The sequence below is a fragment of the Notamacropus eugenii genome, chromosome 1 (assembly GCF_028372415.1).
Source record: "Notamacropus eugenii isolate mMacEug1 chromosome 1, mMacEug1.pri_v2, whole genome shotgun sequence".
In the NCBI taxonomy this organism is placed as follows: domain Eukaryota; kingdom Metazoa; phylum Chordata; class Mammalia; order Diprotodontia; family Macropodidae; genus Notamacropus; species Notamacropus eugenii.
In genome coordinates, this window is record NC_092872.1 from 296,583,093 (window position 1) to 296,595,841 (window position 12,749).

General features: G+C 38.8%; 1 protein-coding gene across 1 annotated transcript; it reads right to left on the reverse strand.

Moving 5' to 3' along the window:
• Positions 1-8,388: 8,388 nt before the first annotated feature.
• LOC140517743 (disintegrin and metalloproteinase domain-containing protein 20-like) lies at positions 8,389-12,315 on the reverse strand. Its single transcript, XM_072629248.1, has one exon. The coding sequence runs from the start codon at positions 12,075-12,077 to the stop codon at positions 9,828-9,830; it is 2,250 nt and encodes a 749-aa protein (XP_072485349.1). The 5' UTR covers positions 12,078-12,315; the 3' UTR covers positions 8,389-9,827.
• Between the last annotated feature and the right edge of the window lie 434 nt (positions 12,316-12,749).

Below are 12,749 nucleotides of genomic sequence, written 5' to 3' on the forward strand. Positions count from 1 at the left end.
ACAAGTGGCTTCACCCCAGTGATGATTGTCCACATAAGGGAGTTGTGTAAGGTTCAGATGAGATAATGAATATAAAGCATGTTGCAACCTACAGAAAGGATTATGGTTATAATTAGGATGATAATTAATAATTGTTATTATCATTGATACTCTACAATCCCCAGGCCTCCAGTGTGGTGAGGACTTCATTTCTTGAGCCTCTTACTGCCCTCCAATTGAACTCAAACAACTTTCCTAGAGCAATATGAGGGTTTGCTGGCGAATGTGTCACAACTGACTCTTTAGGAGGGGAAAAATGTATCCATACACTTTTAAGTATAAACTACATTATCAATACTTTTTTAGTTTAGACAATCACCAAAACAATAAATCAAGCCCTGACTTGTAGCATTTGCCTATTTCTGAGATGTAAAAGCTCACACTAAAAATTTAACAATCAGCTCTCTTGACATCTAGAGCTGGCTCAGGCACATCCCTGGTTGTCTGTATCTTACCATTATTACAGACTTTAGTACACAGAGAGATAACTACTGTTGCTTCTACCCATTTAGATGTGGATGAGGATTTATATAAGAAGGGCACTTTTCACACCATTACTATCACCTACTTATGCTTATTTGAATGAACCATGAATGTGGAACTGAGCTAAAAGCTTTGCAATAATTATTAAAGAGTATACAAATGTTACCCAATTGACAACTAATTGTTAATTACAACCCTAAGATATATTGGTTAACGTTCCTTGGTCTTCAACTAACACACACACACACACACACACACACATACACACACACGTGTGTGTGTGTATGTTTGTGTGTGTGTATCTATCTATCTACACATGAACTGGCTGGGTGATCATAAGTAAGTCACTTGGTTTCTTTTTGCCTCGGTTTCCCCAAATCTAAAATGGGAATAATAATAAGAGTATTTTCCTTGAAATGTTATTGTGAGGATCAATTGAGATAATATTTATTAAAAGTGCTTAGCCCAGTACCTGGCAAACAGTAGGTGTCACCTACGTAGTTCTTTTTCCTTTACAAATACGATCTCATTTTACTTTATCCTTATAACAACCCTTTGAAATATGTGCTATTACTATCACTGTTTTACAGATAATGAAGTTGAGGCAGATAGAATTTAAGTGACTTGCCTGGGGTCAGAAGCCAATGTCTGAGGTCTGTCAGACTCCAAGCCCCCACATTCTCTGTGCCTATATCTGTAGGTCCAGATTCTATCCCTTGTACCACCAGCTGTCTTTGAATATTTTGCAAACCTTAAAGCTCTATGTAAATCCTATCTATTATTACTACTATTTTATTAATGAAAGAGAGGTAAGACTTATGTTTGAGAAGAATTTGGTAAAATATCTAGTGTTTCATCTGCTACTGTAACATGCTTAAGCCAATAATTTTGGAACTTAACTTGGACCTACCGTTTTCTGGTTTTGCAACAAAGGTAGAATTTTCATCACCTCCTCATATGGCACCATTTATTGATGTAACTGGCAGGTGGGAGAGGGCGAGAGACCCAGAATTTGCAGCCCAAGTCCAAGTCCTTTCACTGGAATTTTATCTACTTGTTTTATTTTTAATTTATGAAAGAAAATAAGCGTTTCCATAACAGTAGAATGAAAAAAAGATGATTGTACGCGAAACTACGAATCTATTATGTACAACTTGCTATATATTTTAAATATATAATAAAATTATTGCTTGACTTTTTTCCCTTTTTCCTCCTTCCCCTCTCACCCTCCTTTCCCCTTCCCTAGAGATGGCTAACATTGGACACATACACACACACATATGTAAAATTGTTCTCTCTATATTTCTATTTATCAGTTCTTTTTCTGAATGCACATAGCATCCTCTTTAATTCCTTAATTCCTTTCACTGTTGAGTCATATTTCCTCCGAAGTTTCCAGGGCACAGGCTCAACACTCCATGGTAGGCCAAAGCTGACCAGTCTGCTGTTTATTCCTCATTATGTCAGTAATTAAATCAAAATTAATTTGAATTACTGTTTTGGTATAGTGGATTTGCTGCATGTATTGAATACCAAAATCAATTAAATACAGTTGTAGACTCACTCAACAAAATTAACCTTCAAATATTAAACTATATTCATTAAATACATGATTTCACCTTTTCCCTCCTTTTTTTAACTTTTTATTGGTTTTGTTTTATAGAGTTGTCAGCTACTTGATTCATAATGTCAAACTCAAAAAGGGTTTTTCAGAATTCCAATCTAAGAATATTTGTCTCTTTATCAAAATCATTTAAGACACTGGGACATTTCAGTATTTGATATAAATTATGAAGTTTAGACTAAATTCTAAACTGAAAAACAAAAACTTTTCATTTTTGGTAGATCATTGATTTCATTCAAGTTTTAAGCTTGGAGATGTAGTTTTGTTTCCTTTCTGTTACCTTGCACTAGTCTGTAATACATTGTTATATGACTTGGCACTGGAGCTATCACTGACAAAAAGCAAACATAAAACCCTTGTGTATAATTGGTGAGAAGCTTCCATTTTGTTGTGAAATAGTACTCGAGCACAATGGAAGTATTCTTGTCTTCAATCCATTTTATGTTCACTTATGGTTTGGCTATGCTAGTGGTCAGGAGTGATTATGCTGTAGGGGAATTCCTATTGTATAACACTCTAGATGGTTTTTCCCCTGCTTGGCTGTTGTCTCCCTACTAACAATGACATGCATGAAACCCCTTGCTACTACAAAGGAAAACACCTACTATGTATCAGGCACTTTGCTAAGTGCTTTTCACTAATATTATCTCATTTGATCCTCACAATTCTGGGAGGTAGGTACTATTATTCATTCCCATTTTACACTTAGGGAAATTGAGGCAGATGGTGGTTAAGTGACAATGATGGTCACACAGATAGTAAGTATCTGAGGCCAGATTTGAACTCTACTATTCCTGGCTCTAAGCCCGGTTACTTACCCACTGCACCAGCTACTTGCCTACTTTATCTGGTTAACAATTGTGGGAGTGGGCAGGGAATTAAGATAGATTGTATTTTTTTGACCTGAAGTTGGAAAATCCTGGTAAAAGCAAATGACTAGTGTGGGATAACCTCTAGGAAAGGAATTTTGCAGCTGAAAAATTTTTTTCTCCCATTTTACTTTAGTGATTTTTAAAAAATCACATGTCATACATAGGTATGTATTCTTATGTTTAAGACCTTTTCTCTATCATTACAAACAGCATCTATATACACACTACCTTTGAAGCTCCCTTTGACAATGAGGTGCAAACAATATTTTAAGAAAAAAATATTCTCTTTTTCTCCTTCATAATTGTTGTTCCAAACAGATGCTCCTCTAAGATGATATGTTCTTGCCCGTGTAGAAAAGGGAACAACTGACCACTTGGTGCTGAATGGGATCATATGAGGGATAGTCAATACAAATATTGCTACTTTTTGCTTTTCTTAACCTTTGCTGGTTAGGTTGCAAGGCTCTTTCAGCCTCCTATCTTTAATATGCTTCCAATCCCAGATAAAGAAAGCAGAGAACTGTAGCAAGGGCAACAACAGTTTGGTCCATTTTTACTTTGGTGTCAGGCCCAAAGTGATTGAGTCTGCAATCAGAAAATTGATGGGAAATGATATAAATGCCACCTTTCAAGTATTTACATTTCTGATTAACACTCTCATGAACTTATAGGTCTCAACTAATTGAAGCAATCTCTCTCTCTCTGAGTAGCAAGGAAGTATTGATGAAAGAGAGAGAAAAAAAAAAACATGGGATTTTGGTCATAATTAAGTTCTCCACCGAGTGTTGTACAATTCTCAGTGAGTTAATGATAACCTTTATTAAATGGGGAAGGTGTGAAAAACGCAAAACTTCCTTCCTCTGTTTAGACCCAATCCTGATCTTTGCTGGCCTGGTATTTGGTAGAACCAGGAAAACCCTCACTCACATTTTTGAGACTCCTGTGTGTCCTGGGGAAGGATGAGATCCCATAAACCTTAACTGTGATGTGGTGCATGTATTCAAAATGCAGCATGGCCAGTCTAATGAGAAGAAAACAGGAGAGCACTTGGGCCAGTTAGTAGTATCTCTTGTAAACACACCCAGTTCTGGTTCACTAGCCAAGTTAAAAGGTTGGTTTCTTTTTCTTTTTTTTTTTTTTTTACCACAGTAAATGGACAGGCAACAGTCAGATAACACCTACACATACTCTGAAGTGAAGGGTCAGGCCCCTAGATTCCATGTCATCATGAACTTCCAGAAGGAGGTAGACCACACATATATGCTCCAAGGAAGATGTGTGTGTATGTGTGTGTGTGTGTGTTCGTCCTTCATTGATGAAGAAGACCATGCCATCAGAGAAATAATTACATGACTTGCCTGTGTTTTGGGCTCCCCTTTGTATTTTGGCTTTACCCAATTTTTATATATTTATACTTACAAAATGTTTGTCACCTGTGTGTTTGTCCTTCGATGCCCAAGAAGACCATGCCATCAGAGAAATGATGACATGACTTGCACTTGACTTTTGGTTTTGAGTGAGGGAGGGCTGTGCAGGTCACCAGCCTCACTTCTCCTCCGTCATCTGAATCCAGTGATCAGATACTCATCAGGATGACTGGAGATGATCCATGATGAGGCAATTGGGGTTAAGTGACTTGGCCAAGGTCACACAGCTAGTGAGTGTCAAGTGTCTGAGATGAGATTTGAACTCAGGTCCTCCTGACTCCTGCACTGGTGCTCTATCCACTGTAGCACCTAACTGCCCTTCTCCAAGGAAGAAGGCACATGGGGGAGAGGGGGTCTTTCATTGATTGGCCAGTCCTACATTATAATAAAACAGATAATTTTGATTATATGAAATTGAAATACTTTCATGTTGATGAAATCAATGTGAGTAGGATAAGAAGAGAAGTAGTAAATTGGGGGGGAGTCTTTACATCAGATATCTATGATATGCAAGATATATGGGTGTTTGGCCTAGAGGCCGATGAGCTACCCGAGTCTTCTTACCTTTTCACAGGTCTTCGGAGGCCAACCGGATAAACATATTGAGAGAAGAGACTTTCCAGAGTCAAACAAAGGTTAGGCTTTATTCAGGGTCTTAGTTACGTATCCATATGCAGGGTGAATTCTTCCTCAGGAGAGAGGAATCCTCCTCCTCCCAAGGGGCAAGGAATATACAGAGCAAGAGGATGGGAGTGGAAGAGGGGAGGGACCCTTTTCCCTCCAAGGGCCCCACAGCAAGAAGAGCCCCCAGAGGGGACCCTGCATCCAGAAGAGGGCCTTCAGGCTTTCCTGTCCCTACTTAAGCTCTCCCACCGCATAGTTTGCACGTGAATACCGTGCGTGCTCTCAGCCCCTAGCTAATTAACAGCAGGTGTGCTCAGACCACTGACCAATCTCAAGGGTGGGATGCTCTCCCCAGCAAGTTTCCCACTGAGAAGAGGTGGAAATGCACGAGATAGCCCGTGTTTCATGCCTCAATTCCCAGCTGTTCCCTGGAGGGCCTCGTGAGAACTCTGAGGTTTAGAAGTCCTCACTTTTACCTGCCTGAGACTGTCCACGTGAAAACTGAGCTTACACCCCTAACATATGGGAAATTAACATGTAACATAAATACATGCAGGTATATATTTCCCATCAATTGGGAAATGGCTGAGCAAGTTGTAGTATATGATTGTGAAGGAATAATTGTGCTATAAGAAATAATGAGCAGAATACCTTCAGAAAAACCTTTGAAGACTTACATGAACTGTTGCAAAGTGCAAAAAGCAGAAAACAGTGTTCACAGTAACAACCATGTGGTACAATGATCTTCTATGAATGACTTAGCTATTTTCAGCAATAAAATCATACAAGACCATTCTGAAGGACTTATGATGAAAAATTCTGTCTACCTCCAGAGAATGAATTGATGAAGTCTGTATGCAGATTAAGCATACTTTAAAATATTTTTATTATTTTTAATCTGCATTTTCTTTTGCAACATACCTAATATGCAAATGTTTTAAATTTTAAATCAAAGTAAACCTATTTCCTGTTAAAACAACTACCTAAGAGGTAGTAGAGGAGCCCAGTTCTCCCACATATATCCCAATAAAGTTCTAAAACAAAAACAGATACAACAGTGATTAAGAGGAGACCCAACAAATATATTTCTCTTCCCAAAGCAAGACTGCACAGTTAGAAGCCAGAAGGTGCGGAGAAAGAGATAGTTCCAAGGCAGACAAAACCAAGCGTGAGGTTTGGTAGATAGTTTGAAGCCTGTAGATGCCTTTAAATGGATGCATACTCCTGGGGCCTGAACCTGACCCAGTCTTGTGTGAGTTTGGGCACTCTGAGAAGGGACACAGCAGGGGAGAAGGAAACTCTAACTCTGGTAATCTGGGCCTGAAATAGGTACCCTGTCCTGGTCTATTGAGGAAATAGTAGTACACGGTACTGGCCTCTATAGTCACTGTTCAGGGAGAACCAGCAGGGCTGTGTGCACTTTGGAGAGTCTATAGCAAGAGAAAAGGAGAGTTCAATGGCCAGATATATATTTGAGGAGGATGAAATTTGTTGGAATCCTGAAATCAGAGCAACATCCAATTGGGGCTATTAAAGTCACATCATGGCATCAAATCAACCCCCATCCCCTTGGGTAGTGCATAAGGAGAAGGACACAGAAACAGGCCTAGGTCAGCACTCACAACTGGAGTACTTAAAGAAAAAGTAGACTCCAAGGATTAAATCAGAGGGTTGGGCTGGGTCTCAGACACTCCATCTAGAATTTTAGTGTCATTAACTTCCATGTGACAGAGGGGCAAGTCCTGTCAAACCCATGGGAGGTGGTCTTGCCACAAAGAAAATGAGACTAGAGATAGTCAAACAAGACAATAATGAAATGCATTTACAGTCTCATAGGAGGATATGGTACATACACAAATAACCAAGAAAAAATAATATTCTGGTAAACATATTAGAAAGACGTACTCTGTCATGCTGTCTCTCTCCTGTTGCCTCTAAATGAGTATGAACAAATCTTATAAAATTGCTGATCCTTTTTTTTTCTGTTCCAAAATAATTCATTAAATAGGGGTTCTTAACTATAGATCTCTTCAGAATAATATTTCAAAATAATGGAAGGAAATGCCACATTTCATTTAAAGATTAGTAAAAACAAAGATGCATTTTTTTCCTATCCAAGCTTATATAACTCCTGAAATCTCTCCACTTCATTATAGAACCCAAAAAGTTTCTGTATCCACATATGTATGCATATTTTCAAATCTCTCTGTAAGGGTATGGGAGGGGGTGGTTGTATAAATTATTTAATCTACTTAAATGTCAAAATGCCTGATACCTTAAATAGGTGAGAACCTTTTTCTATTGAACCAATCTATCATAGACTTTCAACCAGTGTTTCCTAACTTTTGTTCTGTAAATCCTTTCCAGTAACAACAAAAATGTGAGAACCTCCAGGGTAATTTAACATACTACTCATGAATTCAGTAGTTTCTTACAATAACTATAATGATAAAATCTGACCCCAAACTAAAGTGCATACTGTATAATTATAATCACAAAATATATTTTATTCTACCTGTAATTATGAAAATTAAATATAAAATTGGAAAACCAATTATAAAATAATTGTGAATATTTTATGTGGCATACTCTATAATAATGAAAACAAGTCATCCATCAAGACTCATATACTTACTTTTATCTGTAAGATTTCATATTAAATATCTTTAGTTTACAAAATTTACTGGAAACATTTTTAATAAGGTACAATTTGGAAGATATTTAATGTGATGGAATAATCATATATAAATTTTACTTCAATGTTGAATGTTTTTATTTGAATAAAGGTTGTCAATATTGGATTTGACCAAGTCTTAAATCTGATTCTACAATTAGTTTCCCTATTTGATTTAAAATAATAATAAACTAAAAATAATTGCTCACAAAAATGTGAAGTGGAAAATGGTAGTTCATAAGCTGTCTTACTGAGAAATGGATTTTTTTTTTATTTTTAGTTGCCTTACCAATAAATGAAAATAAAGTTTGTTATCATATATAATATTTTTCTACTGGCTAATGACAAGAGCTGTGTTAAATGATAAATGTATGTAAAGCATAATTACATATACTTTGTTTTTAACAATGTTTGTATATAGGCTAACCTTTGTAAAGAAAGAATCTCTTCAGAGAGTTCTTTCTACTCTTCTCCTACTGGCATATGGGCTACGTTCGCACAGAAAGACTGACTGACCAGTGTTGCCAATCAGTTCACTTAAAAATCTGCTAGATAGAAGAAAAGTAACGTAAGTGAAGGATAAATTTAAATCAGAAAAATCTTTTTATTGCAATGAGAGGCAATGAGGTTTGTTTTGGCAGAATGCAGCTTGATGTTCCGTAGTGGTTTTAAGATAGCTTGCAATACTTGTGACCAGCAATGAATTTTCAAACAGCCTGACATTTGGACATTTGTGCCGTAATAATGCAAATGTTGTAATATCTCAATTAAATGATAACAGCTGAGAAGACACAACCAATTCCAGGATCACAGAGGGGCATGAAGGGGTTACTTTGCTGCAGTGCACAGAATGCAAATGAAGGTATACATGTGCATCCGTCCATCCTTTGGGAATCAACCACTTTGCTTTCATATGTTGAGACCTTGTCACAATTTAATTGCAATGAGAAATTTATAGAGACATTTGATAAAAAAATGCAAGAACACATTGGCTTAGAAAGATATGGTCCAAGTTTGATGTAATCTCTGCACAAACACCAGTATCACAATCACTGTGTACATTATCATGTTTTGAATCCTTGCAGAAACAAGCTTATGTTGCTTCAAGTATTCATGTGCTTGTTGTCACATAGGAAAATTATATTGATAAATACTTGGGCAATTATTTATTGCTTAAGGTTCCATTAATTTTCTTTTCTTTTTTGCAAGAACTCCTTGGGCTATAGTCTCAAAACCCTAAGAGGAGCCATTAAATGGTAACTACCACTTTGGACTGTGTGGGATTGAGGAGGAGGTAAAACTCCTCCATCAACTTGTTGAATAGTCAGATTGTCTGAGGAAACTACATCACACTCTATAGGATGACTATAAAATATCAAGTCAGTTCTGGCTCAAGATTTTGAATGCTTGACAGTGGAGAAATGAGAATAGTTCAGCCAAAATCCTAAGCAGAAATCAACTGAAGGCTAAGAAGAAATCAACTCTATCAAATGGAGGAAGGGAGGAAGATCAGAGCCTCAGCCCCCATGTCTCAGTCTTCTATTTCTTCCTTAACTCAAGCCATTCCTCTTGAATCTTTCCCCTCCCTGGTACCAGACATTGGAAGTCTCTTGAGCATGCACTGGCTTTATATTTGATGGACAACCCATAGGATGTGGCCAAGTTTCCTCAGGTAACCTGAACATACTTCCTATGTAATGCCACTATGTAATTTTGATCCAAGATTTTTCTCACTTAATCTAAAATATGTATTATTGATTGCTTCAATTGAGAAGTGTCCTTACCTAGCAGATCAGTGACTTGATTGATTTACTCAACCCTCCACCTTCACAGGTAGATAATGCTTAATGGCACTTAAATTGGAAAAGTGACTGCCTTCACAGAGTTCTTTCATTCCTCCAACACAGCATAAAGGGTATGAGCAGTTCAGATGTGAGAACACTATTTCACCACACAGAACACAACCACACATCAAAAGAAATTTATTTTTGACTTTTCAGAACCAAATCACCTTTTTGCCAGAATGTTCCTTTTTCTTTTCGAGTGTTTCAAGCTGTTGACTGCCTTAGGGGGAAAAAAAGGCCCTAGACCATGGAGGCAGCTTTAGTACTTTTTCGGATGTAAGCCACAATTGCCGCACTGAATGATACCAAGAATAAAATTAGGCGAATAAAGATAAAAATCAAAATTGTAAAAAGGACAAAATCAGTGTCATCATTTTCAGTAGGTCCACTATCTTTGCTTCCACCATAACCCAACTGAGTACAAAATGGTGGAGCCCAGCCAAACTGGCAATGACAATTCCTATTGTTGTTGCAAACACCTCTATAGTTACACTTCTCAGGAGTACAGTCATAACGCAACTGAACCATAGGAACACACATCTGATTTAAGCACATGGTGGTTTTGCTACACTTTGACCCATCCCACACCATTCCAAAATCTAGCCACCCCGTCCCAAAGTGATGTTCTGTCCCAAAACATATATAGTCTCTTTTGTCCTTCTTTACTGCTATTTGGTGAATTGTAATGTGCTCATCTAATTTCGGCACTGTCTTCAAACCTTCACATTGCAGCCTTCCACATATGGCAGTTGATTGTTGACAAGGCACAGCAACATATTTTTTGTCTTTTGTGTTCGCTCCTTTAGAATTGTTTTTCTTATAAGGCTCAAATCCACAGTTTCCAAATCTATCTCCTTTTATATTCAACTGTTCGTAGCAGGCATCATTAGCTTTTACAACTAGAGAAGAACCAAACATTTCTCTGCATTGTATGTGTCGGTCAGTACAATTCCCTCTAAAGCAAATGGCATTTGCGGTGCATGGCGTTCCATCTTGAACATAGGTATCAGGAGGGCAGAAGGCTGAAGTTCCATTGCAGTACTCTGGAAGATCACAGGTACTGAATGAACGTCTGCAACTTAGCCCCAGAGCACTAAAGTGACAATGTTCGCAGCATGCTCCAAATGCACACTGGGTACCAAAGGTCCGCTCACATCTCAAGTTACAACAGGGATCAAGAAGACATTCTTTAATTGAACCACAGTCACACTGTTCCAGGTAGTCTATTCTCTTATTCCCACAAAGACGAAATGCATAAGAATAAGTATCATAAACGTTTGGAGGTCTGTTTAAACACTGATCCCAGTAATTAACTAAATCAAAAAACCGTCCATAACTGCAATTACTGAGAGAATCAGAAAACAATGGATGGTCTTCCATGAGACAATGTGACCTGCGGATACAATGACAGTAAATCTGATCATGAGGTAGGCCCAAGTTATGACCTATATAATGTGCCAAGATTACTGAATAATAAAATACCCTATCATCCTGAAACCACAATAGTATTGCTGCCCAGTTACCATTGCATATTGAGTTTGGAAAAGCAGCATAGCCAGTTTCCCCTGCCTTGTTTCCAGTAACCAGGGCTGAAGTATCATGTGGAAAGTTTTTAGAGATCACTAAATTTTTCCACAATCCATAATGCTCTGCTATTTCAGCTGAAGATCCTATTAGTGGTACTTTATCAGAAAATTGCCAAAGATACAGAAAAACCAAAACTGTAAAAACTCGAAACTGCTTATAAATGGAATCAACTATATGAGTCAAAGTCACCATTTGGTCAACGTGAATGGTAAGATTTCTGTTATGAGTGTCCACTCTAGAGCTGCTAACGCAAATTGCAATTTTTAAATAGCGGACATGTGGCCACCAGTGGCTAAAGGGACCTGCCCGAGGATGAAGACCAATCTCTGAACTGGAAAGTTGTTCATTCATTTCCTCGTTGGTTAAACTGCATCGAAAAAGATTCTGCCCAGCCTCCCCTTCTTCTGGCACCAGCTGGGATAACACATGTTCAAACTGGGAAGAACTGTGGAGAGGCTCGATTTCATAGGTGAAGTCATCCAAATGCAGAGTCCCTCGGAGACCCCCTTGACAGGTGTTCAAGACAGCCATAGACGCGGGGACCCCTTCCAAGTAGCCATGGTAGTAACAGTCATTCGGCACATATGGATACTCCTCTTGGGGAGCTCCGTGTTTATCGTCCACTAGGATTGGGAGGTGTCTGGGCAGCAGGAACTTCTTGACCCGCATATGGACCACGTACCTCTTGCCACCAAAGCGCAACGCATAAGAGAGATGCCCTGGCACTTCAGCAAGGGCGCCACTGTATCCTCGGTGGGCTCTTCGGCTGCTTAGCTGTCGGGGAATCACCACTTCGAAAGAGGAGAAGCGCCACCCGGGACGGTGCTGTAGGCAGCCCGCAAGGTCCAGGAGCGCTAGCTCGAGTGCCAGGAGGAGCCAGGCTCTGAGCACAGAGGTCCCCATGAGAAGCCGCGAAAGAGGAACAGGAACAGGGGACAGCTTGAGGAGTCTCGAAGATGAAGCCAGAGGTGATTTAAGGAGACCCCTCCTGGGATACACTGAGAGTGACAAGGCTAGTCAACTGACTACTCCCTCGTAATCCTTTCTCCCTGGTTACGCAACAATCCAGAGGCAAGGCTGGGCTGGCTACAGTGGACGTTGTGTGCTAGCATGTGTGTGTGTGTGTGTGTGTGTGTGTGTGTGTGTGTGTGTGTGTGTGTGTGTGTGTGTGTGCAAGCGCTCAGGCACACACTAGTGAAGATCAAAGGAGCAAGTGTTAGTGGTGACTGCCACATTGCGCTACAGACTTGTGTACCTGTTTACATCATCTGCAAATGTAATGAGCGTACCATCTCTGCCTTTAGACAATTATAAAAATATGAAACAGTACAGGGACTTTATGTCCCTAGGTACTCCACTGGAGACTTCCTGACAAAGTTACACTGAACTCTTAGTGTAGATTTTTGAGCCCAGCGATCCAGCTAATTCCAAATTCATCTGATCATATAATGGTTAAATCCACCTCTATCTTCTTCTCAAGAATAGCATGTAGGTTTGCTCAAATATAGGTAAAATATATCTATAGCATTTCTCTTATTCATTTAGTTAGTAATGCTGTAAGAAAAATAAAAGATA

Excerpts from the sequence above, each read along its gene's own strand:
- LOC140517743 (XM_072629248.1), bottom strand. The coding sequence starts at position 12,077 with ATGGGGACCTCTGTGCTCAGAGCCTGGCTCCTCCTGGCACTCGAGCTA.